This window comes from Dermacentor albipictus, chromosome 2, assembly GCF_038994185.2.
Source record: "Dermacentor albipictus isolate Rhodes 1998 colony chromosome 2, USDA_Dalb.pri_finalv2, whole genome shotgun sequence".
In the NCBI taxonomy this organism is placed as follows: domain Eukaryota; kingdom Metazoa; phylum Arthropoda; class Arachnida; order Ixodida; family Ixodidae; genus Dermacentor; species Dermacentor albipictus.
Window position 1 is genome coordinate 56,715,128 of NC_091822.1, and position 26,265 is coordinate 56,741,392.

The following is a 26,265-nucleotide window of genomic DNA, read 5'->3' on the forward strand; positions in this document are numbered from 1 at the left end:
AACAACAACAACAACGACACGCTGACCGAGCTTGAGGTTGCAGGCTGTCCTACGATCAAGGTCAACTCAACCTGCCTCGGTGTGCGGGCACCGGCGGCTGGGCTGGCGTTTTCCAGGGCAAAGTGGATAAGGCAGCAGTGAGTGACCACCGTTTGTTAGAGTAACAGCATTAGAATGTTCAGTGTGAATAAATCCAATGCGCTCTGGTCATTGCTTTTAGTGGCACTTTACACGGTTGACAGAAGTTGTGTATATATTTAATTACATATTATACGCTTCATACAAACAAGTACATTAATATTTTGCACTCCTTTTTGTTTCTTAACCCATAATAGTCTCTGAAGTAATCTATTTCATTTTTGTAATGGGAGAGGATATGCTATTGCGTTTGTATAGTATGGTACTCAATCGTAACTCATTAATTTGAGGTACGTCACTCATGCCCGAACCCATTTAGCGCATTTTCATCACACCCAAATTGTTGAAGAAGTGTTGAGGAACGGCTATTTCATGGGCGTGCAGTAACATTACTTGGTTTTCTACGTGCATTCTTCTTTACTTTTTCTAAAACTGAAAATTGGTCCGCCTAAACGGAGCATATGGTATCGGCGTACAAACCTCGATATTTCTTGGAGTTTGGTACGTCAAAACCAATATTTTGTTTTCTCTTTTTCAGGGCGCAAGCGCCTTTAGTGGCCAGCCATGGACGGCAATGTGTAAGTTTTCGTTGATGTTCTTTCGACAGAACGTATCAGAACACATGCGAATGCGCTGAAAAAGTAACAGAAGAACTAAGCGGAACGTGCAACAAAGTCGCGCCGAGTACGCTAGCACTCACACTTTAAGTGCCGTAAATTGTGTGGTGATCAACATAGGTCAGAAAACAGATCAGTACTCAGACTCACTCACGAGATGCACGTTTTCTCGAGGCTCACTCAGACTGAATCGCGACCAGAATCACACAACCTTGGTTATTCAGACTCGACCTAATCACGATCGAACCCACGCTGACTGACTCGGCCTGAAAGGTACACCAGAAGTTAGAGCAGGTTCAGTAATAAGGCAGGCTCACTAACGCTGACTCAAGCTCACGAAAATACCCATGCGGAATTAGTTAAGCAATCATGTCTCGCGAAATCGAGCTCAACTCCGTTCGACGGTACGTAGCATCAGATTCTGATTCGCTTCGACTCGCGCATGCTAGAGCACACACCCAGTCGAAATCACCGGAGCTCACGGCTGTTTGGCCGTGAACCTCAGTGTGTCTATTCATAGGCCAGTCTGCGAGTGTATATATGGTGATCGACGGCCTTCCTTTTTTTTTAGTCTTTCTAGAGCGATAGCTTTCATAGGCTCTTAAATGATTAGATGTTTGCAAACTCGTCTGTGGTTCAAGTTGTGCACATTTTCTCGCAATAAAGGTGCAGCTAGCTCTGAAAATGTATCACAGGGCACTAAATACAGCTTCTCACAAATATACAGGTTCTCAACCGTAACGTAGCCCTTTCTGAGGAACCGCCATTATGTGTAAGCCGTTTGCTTTGAGCCTTCTGCCATCACTGACATATACTATGGTCGACATGCTATTGACATGCTGTTGTAGAAAACGCTTAAGGCTGACATCTTACGCGTGCACTTTAGTCTGCTTGCGAGATCTACCGCAGATGCGCAGCGAACTTACAAACGTGTACAAACGTGCTTAAACTGGCATGTCGCTTTGACAGCTATTTGCTGCTAGTGAATGGTTCCCAGACTTTCAATTCGCATCAAACAACGTACCTGCTTGAATACTTTGTTTAGCGCAAAACAACAGACACAAGAAATACGACAGGACAAGTCGCTTGTCGCTTACAGATGGATGCCGTTTACAGAACCGTGATACCTGTTCTTGATGCAGGGCTATGATTTATAAACTTCGCGGGTTTATTTTTTGCGAACTTTCGAATTTTTGAAAAACCCTCTCACGAAATGCAGGCCCTAAATCGATATTCCGCTTCAAATAGTCAGTAGAACTTAACTTTCCCTCTCAAATGCAACAACATTTATTAAAATCGGTCCAAGGGCTATCTCAAAAAAGCGTTTTTGCGTTTTACGTGTATTTGAATAGGCCGCGTCGAAGTTGGGCCCGAGCTAACGTTCCTCTTAATGATTGCTTTGACCCATGATAGTATGGATAACAAGTAACTTAGACTGGACTAAACACATTGATTATGTCGTAATAAATCCAAACTGTAGGTTGTTCTTTTTACGAAGAGCTTTAAAATATACTACTCTTGATGTCTTCATGACCGCATATAAAGCGCTTATTCTCCCATCATTAGATTACGCAGCCATAATCTGGGACCCCTTCACTCGGATTAATAGTAACAAGATTTAAAGCGTACAGAAAAAGGGTGTGCGATTCACATATAACAGCTTTGGACGTTCTTCTATTTTTGCCCTTTAACCCGAGCGAACTTGCCACAAATAACCCAAAGAAACCGGTCAGCTAGGCTAAAACTTATGTATCAAATTGTAAAGGGGCACTATAACTGAGACACTTCAGATGTAATAACCTTTTCATCCAGGTATGCCAATAGACAAAGACATCTATTAACAATTGCATCGTTTCGCACACGTAACAACTCCTTTAAATACACTTTCTTTCCGAGGACAATAACGGGATAGAACCAGCTTACTAACACCCAAGTTCAACAGCCTTCACTTACCTTGTTCACATCGTGTCCAACTTAGTACTTACCGTATGCCTTCCATTTTAGTTTATGTTAGTTTGTTTACTCTTACGTATCTATGTATTTGTTGGTTGCCTTTCTTGTGATCTTTTCAACATTTGTACCTTCCTGCCAAAATCCACAAATTGGGATTGCAGTATAAATAAATAAATAAATAAATAAATAAATAAATAAATAAATAAATAAACACTGAGGATGCGCAGCGGCTGTTGTAGCGTGAGCAACATCAGTGTTAGGGAGAAATCTCAGCTATTGCTGTTCGTGTTCTGTGAACTGCACACGGCATTTCTCGATTTTTATTCTCTTAATTCCAGTTTGTTAAGATAGTGACTTTCTTGGAAGCTAAAGGTTCATAGTGAAATTAAGTGTCTTTACTGCTGCCGTGGACAGCGCCTTTGTTGTTGAGCTATATGCTGTTTTGCTTGTTCATGCTAAATGTAGGAGCAATAAGGTTTTTAGTGCCGCCTGCGATGTGTAACGACTAACTACCGCACCCTTTTTATTCATGGTAGCAATTGGTAATATAGCAGGTGTCGGCTGATTTGAAAGGGAAAGGGTTAATTTTTGCTTAACGATACCTCTCAACCCCCCCTCCCCCCCCATATCTTATGTCTAATAAATGTCTATTGCTACGCTGCTTCGCTTATTGCCTAATAATAAGCTGCACTGCGTCGTTTCACGAAAATACTGCTTCACTAGCGGAGTGATTGTCGATTCTGAGACACATGATAGTTATCATAATATGATACGGGTGTCTAAAGTGAACATTTTTGCAAAAACGAACAACAGCAACCTAGTTCTCTGTGAGTTTGTTTTAGGAGCTTTGTAGTTTTATGTGTATCATTCAAATCACCGATATGAACGGAAACCCCACGAACGTTGACCAAAACAAATTAATTCATCGAAAATTCTACTACAATGAACTATGCCATGAAGCCCTGTTTGCACTTTGCAGTGCAACGCTGCAGTTCTTCCAAACTTTGCCTAATTTTCGGGGTCAATCAATAAGTATCAAGTTACATGGTCTCGACGCTGCCCCTTTCCTTTTTTGCATTGGACAGGTACAGGTGTACCTTGCTCAAGGAAAGAAATTACTTCTTCAACAAAATGTCATCGATTATCAGTTGCTGGCGTAAATATTTGTTTCTCTTAATTTCGAGGTTACTTATTTTGCTGTCGGGAAACAAGGATGGCACTAGAGTTTTAGTTTAGCGTGTTTAGCCTAATGGCGGGCTTAGTGGAATACCAGGATTGAAATGTGCATGCTCAGAACACTAAGCGACCCATACCGCTTAGCGTACGCACGCTATTACTCAGATTTAACGTTACCGTCTTAGCGCGGTTTACGTTACCGCGCGGTTTACGCGTTAACGTTACCGTCTTAGCGTGGGCCGCCGGGACTGCCTCCATGTCTTACGTAGTTTACGTAAAACATGGAGGCAGTCCCGGCGGCCCGCTTCGAAATGAGTTTGGCGTTGCTTTTATAGAATTCGCTTCGTTCGTAGCCAATGACTGGGCAAACGGCTTTCGATTAGTCTCAGGGCGCTTCGACGACAGAGTACTATGTATAAGCTAGAGGAGTTTTCGAGATCGTTTCTCGTTCCGAACGCGTCCAAACCCCGAAAGAGAAAACTCTGAGATACCAGTGCCACCTATAGTTGAAGTAAGGAGACAGGCGCAACGAAGGCATGTGGCCTCTGAGATCTAAAGATTTCGGAGGCTATGGTAGACATCTCGTTTCGCCGAAGATGGGCGGACATGTATAGTACAATTACGATGCGCTCCTACCTTCTATTGCGCAGTTTCTCGCACTTTCCGGACGCGCGCACGCACAGAATCACTTAGGTGCATTATGTAGGCGAAATTCATAGCGTAATTGAATTGTGTCCCGCACGTAAACTACACTATCACGCTATACAAAAACTCCCTTTCTGCAAAGTTAGTTTGCGGAACAGTAACGCTACTTCCCCCCGCTTTTACGCTAACTGTAAACTAAAACTGTCTACTAAGAAAGGGATTCCATTGGACCACTGCGACAAAGAAACGAAACAAAAAGAAAACAACCTTTGCTTACTATCATCCCCGTAAAATTCAGCAACCGTGCCAATCCACGTGGAACGTACGATAAAGCAAGGTATAGCAATACGACATCTTCTGTCGTGTGTATGTAGACAAATGTTGGGAGGAATTATGCCCGTACGGCCGCGTTTGCCTGCGTGACTCCATTTGTCGCGTACAACAAATTTACCTTCCAGCACACTGGAGTGACGGATGAGTTCCTAGAGTGGCTGACAAAGGCCTTGAGCCGCTAGCAGTATAGCTACAGGCTATGTATGTATACGAACGCCATATGTTCACGATTCCCATTGATCTCACTGCTACTGCCCTTCCGGAAATGACCCAGCCAAATCACGACAACAGCGCGCTCGCTACCTTTTGACCTGTCACAGCATGACTAACGGGAGCAATCAGTTCCCTGCACGTGGGAGGCACACAAATGATTTCTCGTTCGCACTGTCCCTCGAGTAAATTGACTGAAACGACGACAGTAAGCATCAAAGGAGAGTTTCAATCGCAACCGAAAAGCGGAGATACCAAGTAACGGATGGTACTTCCTCCAGTCTTCTCCTTGGCGCCCAAATCACGGTGTACCAATTGATAGCGGGTGCTGGCTACACCGTAGAGTTGCATGAGTAGCCGCGACGCCATGTTCGACGCTATACCATACGGACAGCCGGGCTGCAACGTCACCGTCATCGCATAAATGTCGCAACGCGAGCTCAACACACTCAGGAGGCTAAACAAACATTGCCACAGACTTTTGTGAGTCCGCGTGGGAGTTGAGACGTTCGACATCGTCCACAATGCCTTAATCACGTCCATCAAATGGCTATAGACGAGGCAACCTAATGTTTGCCCGCGCGGCACCAGCGCCGAATACTCCCCTAGCGGACCGATGGAAGTTTCGAGGGTCGTCGCTGCGCTGGCGCGTGCCCTTGTTCTGTATACGGCGGGAGCGCTCGTGGGCGTGGTTTTTGCGATGCCGAGTGCGACCTCATCAGCCAAGAAAGGTGGCACGCAATACTGATGTGTTGTCGATTGCCACAGCAGCCTCGAAAACACGAAAGGTCCTACGCCGCCCGTGAAGTTCTACAGATTTCCTGGGAAGTGGTACGAGAAGGACTGACGACAAGCATGGATAACTGCAGTGCGCGGCCGAGTCAAGTAAGTCTCACACTTTCGCATTCGCGTGTAATATCTTGAAAGCGGGATAGTCATATACCTGTTTTTAGTGCACGGCCGTTTGTTTAGTCGTGTCGCGTTGTTGAATTGTGGTGGCATCCGCCGTTTGTTAGCGGTAAATGCATGCGTGTTGCGCCGCTAAGCTCTACGACGCGTGCTCGATTCCCAGCCATGGCGGCCGCATTTCGAATGGGGCAAAATGCAAGAACACCCTTGTTACCGTGTGCTTTGATTTTTGTGCACGTTAAAGAACCCCCGGAAGCTAAAATTATTCCTGAGACTCCCCATTACAGCGGGCCTCAATGATTTCGTGGTTTTGGCATGGTTTTGGCCCTTAGAACCCCCGAATTTATTTGATTGCACTGTGCCTTCCCACGCGATCGGCATGGACGAGCTCAAGAGAATTATTTCCCTTTTCCAAACGCTGCAACTTAAATTACTAGTTGTGCAGGTAACGAAAGGGACCGCGCGCTACTTTTGTGTGATAGCAGACCATATTTAAAGGGAAGCTGAAACGGTTTTCAATTTCTATGAATTGCTGGGATTAGGAAGAACAGACCTAATAATTTACGGTTCCGAAATTTTTTTCTTCGTTTTGTTAATATAAGGGGCAGAAATCGCTTTCTAAATCACCCCCGCGGACACGCCCCCATTGCTTCCTGGAGCGCCGGGTGAGGTGGTTGCCAGAGGAGAGAACCGGCGAGAGTGACGTCACTGGCGGGGACCGAGCTGCCGGACCGGCGTGCTGGCATGCGCTGGCATGCCTCTTTCCGTCCTGCGCTTTACTGAACGACGCTACGAGAGATTTGCCGCCGCCGCCGCTCACGTTTGTTTTGCGATTTTCGTAAACTGTTTTTTCCCTCTGTGCTGCGTGAGTGCCTACAGCCAAGGGCGCCCAACATGCCCTCGTTCTGTGCAGCATTCGGCTGCGCGAACACACGCGGGCGAGACGATGTGGTGTTTGACAGGTTCCCGAAGGACAAGAAGCTTGCAGCGCAGTGCGGTGAGGAGAGATAAGTTCGTGCCGACGAAATCAACTGTGCTGTACTCGGACCATTTCCGCGATAGCCGGGTAGCCTTACGACAAATGCGGAAACGCGTTGTTGCTAGCGTTGTTATACTCCGTTTCATACATCAGGTGCAACGCTGTGGAGGCTTGAGATACTTCTAGCAGTGGCTGCGTTCGCACTTAGAAAAAGTTCGGTGTGTCTTGACCCGATTTTCGAGAAACCTTTTCATGTATAAGCTCAGTTCTGAATGAAAAAAAAAGAATTTACCCATAGAAACAATCGGCGTACTTATACGGCTGCTAACACGTTCTTTTAAATCAATTTTCTTTTCGGCATTCTTTAATTGCAGCCCGTCGCGGCAGCTTCACGTGCACGCTCGCGCGAGCAAACGCCGCTGGCACGCTGCGAACCATAGACGGAAACGCGCGCAGTAATAAATTTTGGTAACCGGACTTCGTGCGTAGCTTCCACAGCGTTGCACCTGAGGTATGAAATGGAGTATAGGCTTGCCTAGTGACATTCGACGTACGGTTGCAGTTATGTTTACCACACGGCGGTGCTAAAACTGCCTGAGTGAGTGAGTGAGTGAGTGAGTGAGTAAAGACTTTATTTGAAAACAAGGTATTGACGGATGACCTTGTTGTTAGGCAGCCACGAGCCCCTGGGCCCGGGCGGCTTCTTCAGCTTCTCTCGATGACCTTGGCCTGCAGGTCAGGGTCGGAGCTGAGCAACACGGCCTCCCACTGCTCAGTATTACTTATTTCGTGATTTGTATGATTTTCGGCTGGGCACGACCACATAATATGGAATAGATCCGCTTTTTGCTGACAGTGCTTACATGTATTAGGGTATTGGTCCGGGTAGTAGTAGTGATAGGCTACGGGGTTGGGGTAGGTGTTCGTCTGAAGTCGTCTCCAAGCTACTTCTTGTCGCTTGTTAAGCGATTTGTGTGCTGGCGGGTACACTGCCCTGGCTAACCTGTAGTGCTGAGTTATTTCCTGGTAACTGACCACGCGATCCCTCCCTGATCCTAGCATGAGCCGTCCGGGTGCTCGGTTGGCGAGTCCTCGAGCGGTGGTGTGGGCGGCATCGTTGCAGGGTAGGGAGGAGTGTGCTGGTGCCCAAATGATGTGGATTGGTCGTGGGTGTTGGTTTGTGTCTATTATGTGTTTTACGGGAGCCGAGACCCGACCTTTCGCAAATTTGCGTACTGCTGCTCTGCAATCGCCTAATATCTTTATGTCAACACTAGCATGGAGCGCGCATACCGATTCTTGATCGAGCCACAATCGCAAAGTCGTCCAACCATATTCTGAATATTGCACATATAATCCCCCTGACCATCTCGATCTGGATGTGTATGACAAGCAACTTCCATGACTGTACCTCGCAGCACTGCATGTGCGCGCTTTGAAACGCGGCACTTATGTTCGCGATTGTGTATCAACGCTCAGAAAACCACGGGACTTTAGACAAGCAGCGGCAAGGTGCTTGACATCGCGGAATTGCACCCGTGTTTACAATCTAATGAGAAGTTAGTGCTTCGGCATTCTTCCAGCAGAAAGTTCCCAGTGACACTATAGCGCGTTTTTTCTCCCGTCATTGGAACGTGCAGCTACATGAAAAAGAAAGCATACGTAACAGCTAAGATTTCCAACGCGCGAGAAGGTGCACACATCGCTCTCGCTTTTGGCACACTCAACATCGTCGTTGCCGCCATCGTTTTCCGTATCGGCTGTCGGTTCGAACATGTACGGCTAAAATACAAGCTGTCCGAGACAGCGAGAACATTCCATAATGCTTACAACTCAGCTATGAAGCCAGAACAGAACAGCGTGCCTGAGCGTGCTACGCTCTGAAACGGCGGCATGCGGTGGCGCCGACCGGCGACTGCCGCCATTGACGTCACAGCGGCTCCGACCAATCACAGGCAACAGCGGCGTTCGCGCGATACCCTGAGGCGCTGGTGCGCGTTTTCATGAAAAAACAGCCGCTTGCGCTTGTTTCCGCCCTTTTTGAACGAGATATTCGTGTTCAGGGGACTCAAAACTGTAGAATGCTGCAGAGGACTCATTTTTTTCGAAAAGTGTTTCAGCTTCCCTTTAATGCAAGCCGCGGTCGTCGCGTACGTCGGGACGCGGCGGATCGGAAAGCAGCCGCTCGAGACGTGCGCGTTATGTTTGTTGTTTGCCCATGCTTTCTAAGTATCTAAGTGTGCAAGTATCATAACTTGTAGTGGTACCACTCTTGTAGAATAATATATGCACACAATCACAGGAACGTTACCTTTGCAAACATATTATTGGAAGTAATTTAATCCCCACAACAAATAGGCACACATACTGTTTCATTTATATGCGATGCAGATGGAAGCGGCGCCAAACAGACCAATGGCAATCACAACAGTCTTCTCAGCAGTCACCACCACCGGGACATGTGCTCTCGTACTGCAGCGACGCAGCTCTTGAGCAGCAGCAAGACACGTGTGAAACAGACTCCAGAACCTGCCTTTGTGAAGTTACGGAACCGTCAAGAAGCAGCCCAATGGATCTGCAGTAATCGAGTAATATGACAACAGAAGTTCCTGCTGCCAGTGTGACTTAGGTTGTAATTGAAATAAAAGTGGCTAAATTTCTTAACATGGTGCGTACCTCTAACTCGACGTCGTCTACGATCTTGTCGGACACCTGTGACACGCACTTAGCTTTCACTCTCACATAACGTCCACAATTTGTTCAACGCCGTACACGTTCGGAAGCAGACGCTCGCCTATCGTGAGGTTGCCGCCACGAAAAAAAGCTGTCAGCGTCGGCAGCCTTCTTGAAACCGCACGGCAATCTTTGCATCGCTGTTGCGCAAGCAGGCGATCTGCCGCCGTCGAAAACGGAGCGCCATGAGAACGAGCAGCGAAGATAAGCGCGGACGGCACAACATAAACGAAGCGGAGACTAGGCCACGACGCGACCGCGCTGCTTGGCGTTTCCACAAAGGGGCGCTGTCAGGAGAAGCGCAGTAGCGCCGCCTGGCCATAGTTTTCTCGTCTATACCCAACGGCCCGATAGGCGCCGGGTGTGACCCGCTGTGTGAAACTTGGCCCTGACGGACGACGTCGACGGCCAGTTCTCAAATGGTCACTACTGCTTCTCCCCATTACACTTATATCCCAACGCCATCATTGCTGAGATATATACTGTACCTCCCTATTTGGCATTCTTTTTTTTGCTATGTCTAGAAGAGAAATATATCTGTAAATTTATGTTCCTAAGTTCGGCATAAAATTTCGTAGCAAATAGCAGTAGAAAATCAGTCATTGGCACTCGCTATTACTAACTTATTTGAAGGAACAGTGAATATGAACCCCGAAATTTCGTGTGCAGCAGCAGCAGCAGCAGTAGCAGCAAAATTTAAGGCTGCTGTCCTTTAGGGATCAGTAATGCTAGTTGCGAGACAGGCCTTGAGTAACTATCTCAGATTATCATGGGGGCTCCATTGTTATTCTTACTAGTTGCAGTAGAATTTCCATCATGGGTGCGATCGGAGATGGTTGTTCGGCGCGTTCGTTCGGTTACCGGCGCGCGCGATTGGCCTACTCCGCGCCGACGTCGCCAGCCGCGGGGCGCCGCCCCGTTTTTGGTGACGTCAAAATGACGACACGCTCGTGTCAATCATCCGCCCACCGAGCATTTCGTCCGAACGCGACGGGAGTTGAGAAGTCTGGAGCGATCATACGGCTTCGCATGGCGCGTCTGGTGGATTGGATTGGATCCAACAGGCGGCCTTTTCGGCTGCGGAATGGCACGTTTGAATCCAATGCATAGTTTAATTTTAGAAAATGGCGCTTCCGTTGGAAACAGGTTGTTGCGCTGGCGTTTCTAGAGGAAGGAGGAGAGCGGGTGGCGGTGCGAAACCCGTTTGAAGAAATGGCAGAAAGTGAATTCCGGCGTCGTTTTTGTTTCTCGAAACAAATAATTCGTTGGGTTGTACAGAGAAATCGACAGCATCATCGGGGTCAGCGAGCCTCTGGGATGTTGTCGCTGCCTCTTGAAAAGTGCGCCACTCTTCCCGTCGTTTTTAGAGCGCAGCTCTTTGGCGTCCGTACCTGGGTTTCGCGTCGTCGTCGGCGTTGTCGTCGGCCTCGTAACCAGCTCCGCCCCCCTTTCATCCCCCCAGCGCTAGCAGCGACCGACTGATACCGCTGGATGCCGCTGACGCCGCTAGAGAGTCAAGATAACGTGACTGCATAGAACACCGTCGCCGCCATGCAGAAAGAGGAGGAAAGGGTCCCCCCCCCCCCCCCCCCGCTGTTCTTGTGTGGCGGATAGGGTGCTCTTCAGTTGCCGACGCGCCGGTTATTTCACGTAGGCCCCGGCACGTCGACGGATACGTGACCACCTTCCCACGGCTAGACCTGGTTCTTAGCGCTGCGGAAGCGAGGGTATCATATTGTTTGTGTCGGCATCGGCGGCGTTGTCCCTGAAACCAACTACGCAGCTGGGGTTGACTCACTATCGGCGTCAGCGGCATCAGTCAGTAGCTGCTATCTCTTCCCTCCTCCTTTTATCGTGTTGTCCGCTTGCTGCGCGCGCTTCTGCCCCCATCGTTTGCCGCTGGGTGTACACGCCGCCCCCCTCCCCCCTCTTCCTGCGAGTCTCCGGTTGTCAAAGCGCCAGCTCGAACTTAATTCCTTTCTTCGCTCCTCCTCCAATGCAACCCCTGTGCGGTGGCAATCAGAGAGCCAGATCGGTGGCGGCGGATCTGTATATATGCACCGCCCGAGCCGAAATTGCCGCTGCCGTTCGCCCTGTGCGGTGGCAATCAGAGAGCCAGATCGGTGGCGGCGGATCTGTATATGTGCACCGCCCGAGCCGAAATTGCCGCTGCCGTTCGCCACTGCGAAATTATCTGCCAGTTCTTTCTGAGCCATGAGCGAGACGACCGATGGAAGTCCTCCGTCTGCTGCTGCTGCTGCTGCTGCTAAACGAGCTGCCAGAGCAGAGGCCCAGCGCCGTCGCCGTCAGAATCCAGAGGTGCGTGCCCCCGAAGCAGAAGCTTACCGTCGCCGCCGTCGAGATGATCCAGGAGTACGCGTCGCCGAAGCAGAGGCTAAGCGTCGCCGCCGAGAAGGCCCTGCCGTTCGCGCCGCCGAAGCGGAGGCTCATCGCCGCCGTCGAGAGCAACCAGCAGTAAGCGAGGCTGAAGCAGAAGCTCATCGCCGTCGCAGAGAAGACTCTACCGTTCGCGCGGCCGAGGCCGAGGCCAAACGCAAACAAAGGCTCGCATTTGCTGCGCTCAAATTTCGCATTAGGAAGTAACGTAATCGTCGGTATTTTTTTTATCTTTTTCCTTCTCGCTGTGCGCGACACCACCTAGGGACGACGCAAAGAACGTAATAGTTGTAAATTGCAGTATTCACACGTACTACTATTTGAAAACGTGTTTGGGCTTGAGAAGAAAAAAATATTTTTTTAGATAAAGATTTCATTCAATTGGAAGACGAGAAACATTTGGCTTTGTAGTATACTGTTTGCAAGCAGACGACAAACGACGGAGGTAAACTTCCGGGGAGGTCACCGCTTCCTGATTGGCTGCTCTCTCCGCCCCGCTGTCACAAATTTTGCATACTGCAACTTTGTGACGTTGCAGCAACTGAACAGAACGCGTATCGAACAAGATATCTCCGATCGCGCCCCATGTTTCGACTACAAGCCATGAAGCCGTTCGAATCATGAACTAGCTCCTTGAGGTTTAACGCGATGCTGGACGTGAATATCCGGCTTGTGACCCCGACCCTGCTTCCATTCACAGCGGAATGGGCATGGGCCTGGAGGGAATGGACGACGACGAGATGCCCATCATGGCCGGAGCGTCCAGGCCTTGGCTCTCCACTACGGGCATTCTCGCGCTCCTGTCCGTGTTCCTCATCACGCTCGTGGGCATCATCCTGTTCTCGCTGTACTTGTACTTCCTCCAAGGTATATGCAGAGGGTGTGGCATTCATGATGGCTCCCTCTCTCTCTCTCCGTGCGTGTGTGCGTGTGTGTGCGTGTGCACATACGCTCTATGACTATGGATAAAAGTTTCCGTATGTTCTCAATATCAGCCGATCTTGAAATGGATTATCTGTAACGCCGTGCACCGAGAGACAACGACGAACAAGATTGTCGTTTCATCTGTGAGTGCAAACACTGTTACCAAACTGTGTCTCTTAAATGAGCCCATTTCTCCAGCAGCAGAGAACCTACGATACACATTCAAACTACTATTTAACGCGCGCTTACGCCCGCTAGCACCTGCCGTATTCCGAATCCAGGTTCACTATTTACTGAGTGATGTATATTTTGGGGTATTGAGTACCAAAGAGTCTGTGTGTGTGTGTGTGTGTGTGTGTGTGTGTGTGTGTGTGTGTGTGTGTGTGTGTCATTTTCTGTATTCCTCTGTGTACATATAACATAAAACTATTCCAATCTGTATTACAATGTCCAAGCGGCGACGCAAGCATCAGACGATGCCCGGCAGCGTTGCCTGAGATAACCAATCACACACTCTCATCAAGGTCACTATTATTTGCTTTCAAAACGAATAGCATTGCCTATCGTGACAGTTTTCTTTTTCTTATTTAAGGTGCTGACAAGATGCGAGGAGAACGTAGCAGAGGCGATGATTTCGGTAGGCCTCAGGTACAGCAGTGAAGTTAGATAGCCGGAGAGGAAGGTGTTGCCGGCGCATGCGAGTGGCCCGTTTCCCCTGGCTTGGCCTGTGGTGGCTGGTCTAAAGTTGCGGCGACGTGCAACACAAGGTTAAAAATGCTGCTAAAAGAGTTCCTCAGAGAACAAGAGCTAGCAGATCAATGTTGTAAACGTGCCGAAAGGCCGCAAACCTGCCGAAACGCGAATAAATTAATGCTTTAATGCCTGTAGGCATTAAAGGGGCATTCATACACCGAACATTAAAGAACATGCACAGTACATGTACATTAATGCACCTTTAATTCCTATAGGCATTAAAGGTGCATTAAAGGTGCGCGTCAAAACCATGTGGATACACATGGTTTTCACGTGGCGAGCTCTCGCAGTTTCGTTGCGATACGTGGCAGACAGGCAAAATGGGCGCAGCCTGAAAGCTTTTGACCAACAGTGGAGGCCTAATAGCAAAAAAAGAAAAAAGATGCACAATCATAAATAATTATTATTCTTTTGTTCGGTGTAATCACGCATGTTCAATGAGTACACGTCATATAATATGGGGGCACTTCATGGTTTTGGTGATGTCGCGTGACGGAAAGGCGAAGTCAGGGTGGCCCAAAATTGTTTCACTAATTGTGAATGGCAGGTTGCAGAAATGGAATAGAAACAGTTTGGAATAACTTTACGCTATAGCGCCCCTGAATGTGTTGAATTTTAGTTTCTTTCCCATTATGAATCTCGCCTTTGGCTCTGGTAAATACACCCTCGCCCTCTGGTAAATACACAGGGCGATACACTGCAAGATCAGGCAGGCTCACATGGGGAGCACTTTGAGAGCGTGTCAATTCCCACCATTACTTGCAATCATTTCTCAAATATACACAAATGCAAGAATGTATGCCACTCATAAGAAAATGTCGACAGAGTGAACCATACAACTGTCTTTTTAGTATAGCCGAGTTGAGAGCTGCCTTGGGCTCATGCAAGAGCTCCGCACCGGGTTCTGACAGAATCATATATTAAATGATCGAAAACCTACACAATGACACCCAAGTTACACTACTCACAATTTTTAACACCATTTGGGCTGCAGGATACCTTCCAACTGCATGGGAAGAAGCAATTGTGGTCCCTGTTTTGAAGCGGGGGAAAGACCCATCCATGGCGGCAAGCTATAGCCCGATAGCTCTTACAAGCTGCCTGTGTAAGCCTTTTGAAAAAAAATGATTAAACGCAGACTCATACATTTCCTTGAACTCAACAATATACTTGATCCCTATCAGTGTGGCTTCAGAGAAGGCCGGTCGACAACAGATCACCTTTTACGCATTGAAGGATATATTAGGGACGCATTTGTACATAAACAGTTTTTCTTATCAATATTCCTTGGCATGGAGAAGGCATATGACACAACATGGCGCTATATACGGCATCTTGCGAGACTTGTCGGGAATGGGCATCTGTGGAAATATGTTGAAAATAATTGAAAGCTTTTTGTTGAGTCGCATCGTCTGCGTGAAAATCGGCAACGTATTCTCGCGACCTTTCACACAAGAAACAGGTGTACCCCAGGGAGGCGTGCTTAGCTGTACGCTGTTCATCGTGAAGATCAACACGCTTCGTGCTTAGCTACCACCTGCCATTCTTTATTCTGTCTGCGTGAACGACATTCAAATCGGCTTCAAATACTGTAACCTCTCAGTATGCGAGAGAGAGGTGCAGCAGGGCTTGAACAAGGTTTCTAAGTGGGCAGACAAAAACGAATTTAAAATCAACCCCCACAGAAGTTCTTGTGTTCTTTTTACTAGAAAGAGAGGCCTGGCTCCAGATCCTTGTGTTCTACTGTGTGGAAATCAAATACCTATCAACAAAGAACAAAAATTTCTAGGTATTATACTTGACTCCAAGCTTACTTTTATACAGCACATTATATATGTTAAAGAAAATTGTCTAAGGAAAATGCACTTGCTTAACATTGTATACCACTCAACTTGGGGTTGCGACAGGAAGTGTCTCATGAATGTTTATAAGAGCCTAATTCGATCACGATTGGACTATGGTGCCGTCGTATATAACTCTGCCGCTCCAAGCGCACTAAAGATCCTAGATCCTGTCCACCATCTAGGTATCCGCTTAGCCACTGGCGCTTTCAGAACAAGCCCGATTGAAAGCTTATACACGGAATCAAATGAATGGTCCCTCCATCTACAGAGAACTTACATCAGCCTTACATATTTTCTGAAAATACACTCCAATCATGAACACCCATATTTTAACACTGTTAACGATATGACGCGTACTACACTTTTCCATAATCGTTCCTCTGTAAGACAGCCTTTCTCGCTTCGTGTGAGGTAGCTTAGTGATGAAATACATGTCCCACTCCTCGAGCTTCGCCTAATGCATCCAACCAAGTTGTTACCACCTTCGGAGTGGCAGGTCATAGAATGTGACATCCTTTTTAGATGTAACAAAACACGCACCAGAGATCGAAATACGAGCGCATTTCCTAGAACTCCAGCACGAGCACTCCTGCGCAGAGTTCTACACAGACGCTTCGAAGTCTAATGCCGGGGTGTCCTATGCTGCCGTCGGCCCATCCTTCTCAGAATCCGATGCACTACATCCAGAAACAAGCATATTTACGGCCGAGGCCTACGCATTACTGTCTGCTGTGAAGCATATAAGAAAATCAAAACTTCAAAAGACAGCGATATATACAAACTCCCTAAGTGTCGTGAAGGCCCTGATGTCACTCTATACACGGAAAAATCCAGTACTTAATGAACTATATTCCGTCTTGTGTAAAGCGTACATATCTAACCAGCATATCATTATATGCTGGGTGCCTGGCCATAGGAGCATCGAGGGTAACGTTCTGGAAGACGAGATGGCCACGTAAGTTGCCTCGCAAGCTGTTAACCCTACCGCCGAGGTGCCTGTCACAGATCTGAGGCCTTTCTTGCGAAGGAGGCTGCGAGACCACTGGCAACACATGCGGGATGCGGAAAAAGATAATAAGCTCCACCTAATAAAACCACAGTTAGGACAGATGTCCTAATATGTCGTCTCAGAATAGGACGCACATTTGGCACCCATAATTTTCTACTCACCGGAAGTGAGCCTCCATTGTGTGGGAGATGCGGGGAGAGGCTGAACGTGCTTCACGTCCTTCTGGAGTGTCGGGAAGCCGAATTTGAGAGAATGAGACATTTTTGCTTAGCATACAGGCAGCACATTCCTCTTCATCCCGTAATTTTTCTCGTTCCAGAACCGCTTTCGAATTCAGACACAGTACTAGGTCTTAAATGTTATTGGTCCCATGCATTCGTAGCGCTTCTTCTCTTTAGAGGATGCCGCTGCGATAGTTGTACTGTACAGCATATGCCTCCAGGCCCTTGTGTTTCAAGGGCTCTAAGGAGGCAGTAGTGCTCTAGCATATATTATACCCTTACATATTTTTACACATCGTATTATTTTTCTTTAATGCATCTTAATGTTCATAGCACACGTCATACGTCATCGTCATAATCTTATTATGCAGATTTTACGCACTTTAGGCCGACATTTTCTAAAGCCCCTTTACAGCCACGTCACACCAATTTCATAGAACTCATAATTACACTGCGAACTCATCACCAAGGACATGGCGCTCTTCGGCCATACCTGCCCCTTGCGCCAATAAACATCAATCATCAATCAATCAATCGCCTTTGGCTGTTTCCTCACAGGAGGGATTTCATACATTGAACGTGAAGAATGGGAACCGAGGGGCCCAATTTTTGTTAGTCACAACCATAGGAAGCCAACATACAATTACACCAAGGAAATCCCAGGGAAAAGTATTATTTTTCAAGTTTTAATTGAAGTTTATAAGCAATAAACAAATCAAAAGGAAACTGGGTGAAAAAACAAATTGCCGTAGGTTGGATACGAGCCCACGTGTTCGATTTACACGCGTGATGCTCTTACAAACTGAACTACCGCGGTGCCGCATCGCCGCCCACTTTCGTGGCTGTATATGTATATATACATACTCGAACTAATCCTGGAAAGCTGTTAGTCAGCGTCACAACTCACGGCCATGGTGGCGGTTGCGCCTTCCGGGACTTTCGTAATTACGACAAGCATTACCACGTTATGACCGAAACTTACCGCTTTTCTTGAAGGGATAAGAGTATAATCATTGATTTATACAGCACTAACGCATGGGGAAGGAACATGGTGGTTAACAAAGAAGCTTGCGAACACGTTAAGGAATATGCAATGGCCGATTGAACGAAAAATGTTAGGCGTCACAATAAGAAACGGCAGCCTGCATGAGAAAGCAAAGCTGGCTAGCCGATTTTCTAATTAACATTAACAGAATGAAATGGAGTTGGCAGGCCATGTAACGCGTAGGACAGGTAACAGGAATACTATCAGAGTTACAGAATGGGTGTCAAGAGAAGGGAAGCGCAGTCGACGACGGCAGATAAATAGTTGGTGCGACGAAATGAGTTCATTCGGCGTAAGCTGGCGTCAGATGATGCAAGATCGCGTTAATCGGAGTTCGCTGGGAGTGGCGTTCATCCTGCAGTGGACTTAAATACAGGCTGATAACGATGACAAACTGTCGCAATCGTGCAGCCAAACTGGAATGTCCCGATTGCAAGGTGGCCGACGTGGCGACGCTCAAGAAGAAGAAACTCACCACGACCACCACGTCGACCGAGTCCATCCTGCGGCAGATCGTAGCGCCCGAGGAAGAAGTGCCGGCCCGGCTGCTGTGGATGCGGCTACGGCGCCAACGACTTCGCATGCGAAAGCGGCGTCGCAGGCGGCTGTTGCGCATCTGGCGCCGACTACGTCCCTACTACCAGGCGCGCCTCTATGCGTGGCTGTGGCGCTCGTTGAGCGCAGAGATGCGGCAGAAACGACAACTCCGAGCTCGTACGTCACTCGTCGCAAGCAGAAGTCGTCTTGTAGGAGGGCGTCAGCGATTACCTTTGCGAGGTAAGAAAGGTTAATGCTATTAGTAATACTTGTTGGGGGGCTAGTTGGTGCATGTTTCCAGAAGAGGGTTATGGCGCCGAAAAAACACAACACACAGCAAGCGAGACGGGACAGGCGCCTGTCCCGTCTCGCTTGGTGTGTGTTGTGTTTTTTCGGCGCCATAACCCTCTTCTGGAATAATGCTATTAGGCTTGATGCCAACCAACTTGCATTTCATGAGCGATAGTCGACGCCAGTTCCGTGCTGTTTCTTGCTCGTGTAGAAAAGGCCGGACGTTTCCTGAACGAGCCCCGGAGCACACTTCTTTTCACGAGTGCATTAAATGCTTTAAAGTCGTTCCCTACTAAGCCTGTACTCCGTAGGAGAAAGCGACGTGAGGATGACGCCGTGCTGCATTGGTGAAACGACTAACGAAGGGTAGCACATCCGCAACTATTTCGCGAGCTCCAAGATAACCCAGTGGCATTTCAGCATATCGGAAACGCAGTTCCTTAGGCGTATGGAGAAAGACCGAAAAAACGAAGTTATCGCCAATACATTAGCTTCACTCTGTCTTCTAAAGTCCAACCAAATACACAGAACTTTTGTTGCGATGAATGTCTTTGCAAGATTACACACAGACCTTCACCATTACCAACATTAGCGTTACGACTTCTGAAACAACACAGCAGAAGTTACATATGACTACAAACATATAAAACTCTCCAGCTGGCACCAGGGTTGTCGTACAATTAAAATGCGTGACGGATGAATTTTAATGCAATATACAATAAGAACGCTACTTACATAATATCCACGCGGAAGGCACATTCTTTATATCTGAACACATGAAAACCATGTTCTCATAGTAAACCGCGGGACAAAATAGGCATTTTTCCTTGGCTAAATTTGCGGCGATAAATGCAGGAGCAGATGTTTTCCGGGGTCAGAAACAAGCTGCCGCTACAGTGAGAGTTAAAGGCGCTATTCCACTCGTCTCTTTGAGAAAAACACCACGAACAAACAATACAAAGTTGTAAGCGCTTTGTCATCGACATAGTACACGTCAAAACGTTTTGCATATTTAATTTCTCGATTAAAATATTCATGCACCACAAGATGTCCAGGGCTTTACGGTAGGTAAAACTGTCATATAAAGTCATCTCGACGTTGCTGCTCTCGTGCACGCCTTCTAGTAAGCAACTTCATTTCTTTTATCGTGCAGCCATCCTCAGGCACACTACTCTAGAGCACGGTGACAATGGGGCCGCCGTGCGACAGCAAGTTGTATACAGAAAGAGTGGCATAGGATTCGGTATATTCTGCGTTTGTTGTGTCTGATCTCACGCTTCAAATCGGTTGTGTCCCCACAACTTGAGCCTCTTGCCCGTCTACTGTATTAACCCGAAAACTCCCGGTGCTTTCCTGAGCGATCGAGGCTGCTGGCTGGTGCTGTAGTCTTGCAGAATAACTCCCAACTTTGGTAACCGTGTAGTCCATGACTGAATACACGGAGCATTGCCTGCTGTGCTGAGAGGATCGGGTTCGAAACCAACTGTCGAACCGACTTGAGTCACTGGGTATATAATAAAACTAAATTGCGTGCACGATGCACATACTGAAGCACATGGCCCCATAACAGGAGCTCTGTTTTCTATTAGGTCACAATCTCGCGTATACTGCTCGTGGGCCAACTCCAATTAGCTCGCTGAGATGACCCGCCGCATGCTCATGACGACGATGATCTGTAATATGATACACATCCAGATTGGTAGATTGCAGAGGAACTGAGCACTACATTAATGAAAAGAATCGCAGTTCCGCCCTCAAGGCGAAGCACCCATTGCGATAGCAAATTAGTAGATAGTAGATAGTAGTTTTATACGCCGTGTAAATTTGTAAACCTTCACTTACGAACTAAATGCAGAATGATACAATGTGTAAGCGCGACTGAACGAGGGCGTAGAGAGAAACTGTCCCACAGACAGCGCTGTGTCTGCGTGTCTGTGTTTTTCTACGTCCTTGTTCAGTAGCACTTACACATTATATCCTGAATTGAAACCGACTTACCTGCCAACCTGTTTTAACTTAATTAACAAGCACGGTGTCACATGCACATAGGTAAACATGAACACATCTCTCTATATGAGCGCACAAACACGTTGCCAGAATGCTGGAGGGAGCGATCGCGGCAGCAGCAGCGACCGACTTGACCATCGCGCAGCTCTCGCTTGAACACGAACTAAACGTCCAAAGCACAGCGCACACGAAGCTACCGGCACTATGAGCGCCCTGCAAACATCTAAAAACGCTTTGAACATGAGGCCAGTGCGGGCGCGCACTTTGGCCACGTCGCAGATTGCTTGCAAGACACGGTGCCTGCTCGGCCCCACGGTAAGCAGCAGCCGCCGAAGAAGAACGGCCCCCTTCCTCGCCTCACCCCCGTGCCTCGCGCGCGACAAGAGAGGGCGCGCTTCTGACCCACGTACATCCCTCGCAGACGCGAAATTCAGCCGCGTTCGCCAACTCACCCTTGCACGCTTTCGCTTGCACATACAGCATACGGCGCGCGGCGACTTTATCATCCTTGAACTTTATACGGACCCTCACGGCGACGACGACGGAAATGGCGACGTCGGCTTTGGCGTCTGCTGCAGAAATGCGCCTGGAGTGGCCATATAATTGCTATCGAAATAAATGTTCCAGTTTAGCCCGAAAGGTGAAACATCGATAGCGAATTCGTAGACAGTTATACGAAGTAAGGATAGCTGCTTTGTCGGCCGTATAAGCTTACGAAACACCGCTTAAGCACGCAGATGCAAGCATGAACACATTACACTCCATAACCGCGAACACTCGCTGTCAGAACGCTGGCGTAAGGAAGCGCGGCCACAGTAAAGGGCGAAGTGACCTTCGCGTCCTCTATCGGATCAACGCAAACTGAGCAGAAAGAACACATCACGCACAAAGGAATGAGCCGTCTGCAAATCGCTGTCATAATAGAGGGTGCGTGACCGCGCGTGCCTGCGCACAGTACGCAATTGCAGCCGGAGTAGAACGCGCCGTGCTCCACTCTCTGCTAAGCAGCGCTCCACTTACCTACCTTGCGCGAGCGAGATTGAGCCGCGAACGTCGGTTCCCCTTGAGCAGGGTCGCGAAATGGGCCATTGCTGCCGTAGAACGCCGCCCCGTTCTGTACCCCCCCTCCCTCCCACCCGGTATTTTACGCGACGGAAGACGGCGCGTTTCCTGTCGGCTTTCCTCCAAGGTTGAGCCGCAATCGTCAGCTCTGCGCACGCGCTTTCACTCGCACATGCCGCATACGGCGCGGAGCGGCGGTGTTATCGCCCTTGGATTTTATACGGATCATCACGAGGATGGCGACGCCGACGGTAAGAGCGCCCATGGAGTGTTCACTTAATCGCTATCGCATTGAAGTTCGCAATTACGTGCTCACGTGAAGCACTAATAGCAATAACAACATATCCCGATGCTCTTGAACTCTTCGGATGGTGTTCTAAGCATACGTGGGTGCGACAACAAGCAGATGTCACATACTTGTGTTCGCCGGGATTTCTGGTGCCCTTAATGTCTTTATGACGCCAAACAAAGCATGGAATGACATCGCTAAGGCGTCACTTGGCTGCCCCTAAAGAGCGGCGCCAGGGAAATTGCATCACTTTCAGATTTTGAGCACTGCGATTGTTTTGCCCTGTTTAGTAGTCGGAGAAGATTTACGATAAAAGCATGCGCTGTAAATTGAATGTTCCATGCGTATCCCTCACTCCCAGAAAACGTCGAAAATGCTGAGAATTATTGGCCAATGATCTGATTTGAGAAACTTTGGTGATGGAACAGTATAGTATGTACTTAGGATATCATGGATAAACATGTAGCACATATATGCCTGAATACATGCGGAACATCGCGACGACAGAGAAAATCTGACTGGAGCTCGCAATGTGTTTGTGTTCGCGATACATCTCGCAACCTCGGCCAAACAGTACTGCTACGCCTGTTGAGAAACGCCATCATTGTTTAAAGGGCCACTGACCAGGGCCCATAGAAAATTTTGGCTATACGTTGGAAGTTGTTACGTGTACTCTAGGGAGTGTTCTGCCACAATATGTTTTGAAATCGGCTTATTAATAGCCGACATATATTTCAGTGCCATGAACCGATGATATTAGCAGGTGGGCTATACTGCCAAGCAAGACGCTCTTTCCAATCGGCCCGTCTAGCCTCCGCAAGCGAAATTCCTTCCCTGTGTTCTCCCATACCGGACCTCAAAGATGGCGTGAAAATACGTCACCGGCCCCACCTTTACTTTTTTTTCCTCGCTTTTTTTCTCGGCGCTACGCACTTCCGCTGAAGGCGTCGCGCGCGATCTGTTGTCTCGTTCGCGCAGCGAGAGATTTTGCGCGCTGTGAACAAGGAAAATGGCTAGTGGTATGATTCAGTGCTACACGAATACTGAGGCAGGGCATGATCACGTGCTGAAACACGGCAGAAAATGGCATAGTTTTGGTACCTGTGCATGTGACCGCATTACCGTGGGAACAAGCAGACGAAGCGGAAGTACATATCTCTTGCTTCGGTGCGAAATAAAACAAAAGAACACGTAGATATTCCGTTTGTGTTTTTTTATTATTTCTCTAAACTTCTATTCGTCAATTCAAGCAACAGATCGCACAGATAACAGATGTTGTCTTGAATAGTTCTCGAGGTCACGTGTCACCAAGGGCGACGTTACATTGCGGACACCAATACGTAGTCGCAGGCATACAAGTACGTCATCCTCCTGCTTGGAGCGTGGCGGCCACGAAAAGGAAAGCGGCGTTCGGTTTCAAATTTCAGATCTTCCCGCGCCGCGTAGCGGTGTAATACTTCGAGCATGCACGCATGCACGATCTACGAATGCACTCTCTCTCTTTCCTGGCGCGCCACTCAAGCTGCGCATGCTGTCTCTCCCGTTACTTGCGGCGCTAACGTACTACAACAGCAGTGCGTGGACTGTTTGAGAAATGGCAACGATACTTTTTGTCATCGATAACAAACAACGATACCGTTTGTAGGAAACTGTCTGATGTTGAATGCCATTTTTGCGGAGACAGCACCAATAATATGCAACCGTCTGAACTGCTTCTCATTTTAAGACGTTAAATAAGATATGCACATACACTCTAAGAACAGTTTACACCCTTTGGCTTGCCCCTTCTGCCACACAAAAATAATCGTCATCTGCCTTGATGCGTTTCCTTTCTTTATCGCTGCAAGCCCGGAACTTTCCAGTGACGAACGGCACGCGCGTTATCAGAAGAGGCACTCCAAAGGGTGTAAACTGTTCTATGCTGATAACGCGCGTGCCGTTCGTTACTGTAAAGTTCCGGGCTCGCAGCGATAAAGAAAGTAAACGCATCAAGGCAGATGACGATTATTTTTGTGTGGCAGAAGGGGCAAGCCAAAGGGTGTAAACTGTTCTTAGAGTGTAAGACGGAATTAAAACATGGCCAGCCGCACAAGAACGTTTACCTAAACAGTCCGATGGTGTGGCTGGCCCTCATAACTACCAGCTTGGAATACCAATTGTACAAAAACAAAAAGAAAGCGAGAAAAAGCAATAAAAAGATTACAAGCGCGGTTTCACTCTATAATGTGGTTGCGAACAACAGCCTGCGCACATGCAAGCAGTTGACGTCCTATTGTTAGCAATTCTTTGCAACCTCATATTTGTAATGTGTACTGAATAACTGAATATTTTTGAACGCGAAAACTTTAATTTGTGGCTGATCTCTCGCTGTGGAAGGAATGGAAGGATCCGATTCTGCAGTTAATCAGCTTATGTCGAATAAATTGTTGCTAATAACAAGTGCAAGCCCTGAACTCCTCTATACGTCTGTAGAAGCCCGCGGGATCTTAGGTAGAGTTCCTAAGCATTCGTGGAAGGCACGGTAATCACTTAAAAAAAAGAGCGCATATGCCGTTAGTCGTTGAGTATTAAGTATGAGCTCACTTTCACATAGAATGGTAGGAAAAGGACTGATGCATTCTTTTTTTTATGAAGGTTATGCTTTGGGAAAATGTACTTCTTTCGAATGTCATCGGCAATATAGAATACGAAGAATGCCGTCGGACTGATGCAGTGTTTAGCAGTTTGGTTACGTAGTGAGAGAAAAAGAGTTAAGATGTAATAAACTTTCTGGGCCTGGACCGACGCTTGACCAGGGTCCTGTGAGAGCGTACTGAGAAAAATGAACAAATGATTGTTGTTGTTTTCATCTGGCTTGCGTCCGCGAACTACAGTGGTTTATGTTCTTCGCGTCTGGCATTTCGTCTGTAACAACGGCATCGATTCCACCGTGCTAAATTAGTGATCTTCAAAGGTATCGTCGTTTGGCAATGTGGGGCTAGAAAAGTAGAGGGGCCAGAGCTCCTGCCGAAGCATTATTGTTAAGCAAGTCATGTTATTACCACAAAAGGGGTAAAATATATTTTGCGTAACTTTATTTTGCGGTTGGACGCTAAAGTGAAACGCTTTGGAAAGTTGGACACTGCTATGGACGTTTTTAGTTGTCATTTGGAAATATTCGGTCCCTGTAGTTCAACTAAGCAAGGGGCAGCACTTGTTCAACGAAGAAGTTATGGTGCTTATTACGTGCATACCGATCATTTTAATAATTTTCACGCATTAGTGATGCGCAACTTTGTCATATTAAGCTACGGCCATGTCTGCTTTAGGATATCCCTTTTGGTTGTTTCCAGGGTCAAGACGACGGCTTCACTGGAAGGGAATGTGGCGGAACCGACGTAGGCGACGAAGAGCAAGCAGACGAAGTCGATTCGTGACTTTTGTGTGGGGCCGGAGGTTTCGGGCCCGAAATGTAATGCGGTACTGATGTACAACGGCCGTAAGGCCATACGAAACACTTGGAAAATAGAAAAGCAGCGACGAGCAGATGCCAATGCCAGTTCTACAGCACTAGAGGCTCATTAATCCAGCACCCTCAATAATGCGAAGGGCATAGACGCTCAACCTATGTGCACCAGAAGTCGTGTTCGTATGTTGCTACATTGTGAAGGCTCGATGTGTTTAGGAATCTGTTATGTTCTTTGTTGAGCCGCTTTGTGAGGCTTTGTTTTCACGGCTTAGTGATGCAGTCTTTATCTTGTTAATTTAAGTGTTAGCCGCTGTACCGAAACTGTGTTCTCCAAAGCAGATCGAATGAGCTCTATCTCCTTGCACATGATGTGTCGCTTTAAAAGGATTCTCGTCGATTGCCTAACTATTATCCCAGTGTTCTTATCGAAACGCTTTCAATAATAGTTCCAGGCAGATATCCTTCTACTAATAACTATTTGATATCAGTACGTAACTACTGTAACATTCAAGTTCAATCCAGCGCAAACAGCGGACACATAGGTGTCATTGTCATTATTGTTCAACTTTTTATTGATAAGCAAACTACATACGTGCACCCTCGCGACATATATGTTTATGGAAATTAAACAATGTACCCCAAAGTCCAGAAAAACTTGCTTCATGATAAGGATAATTTTTCAGCTGAGAAGTGAATGAGGTTGATTGCCAAAACTACCGGCTAATTAAGGCAGACACTGCCCAAA

General features: G+C 47.5%; 1 protein-coding gene across 1 annotated transcript; it reads left to right on the forward strand.

Moving 5' to 3' along the window:
- Positions 1 to 26,265, forward strand: LOC135901875 (uncharacterized). The gene is made up of 5 exons (XM_065431703.1): positions 1 to 137; positions 677 to 716; positions 12,791 to 12,957; positions 18,298 to 18,663; positions 25,405 to 26,265. Exons 2-5 carry the CDS (start codon positions 703 to 705, stop codon positions 25,536 to 25,538), a joined length of 681 nt encoding a protein of 226 aa, XP_065287775.1. The 5' UTR covers positions 1 to 137; positions 677 to 702; the 3' UTR covers positions 25,539 to 26,265.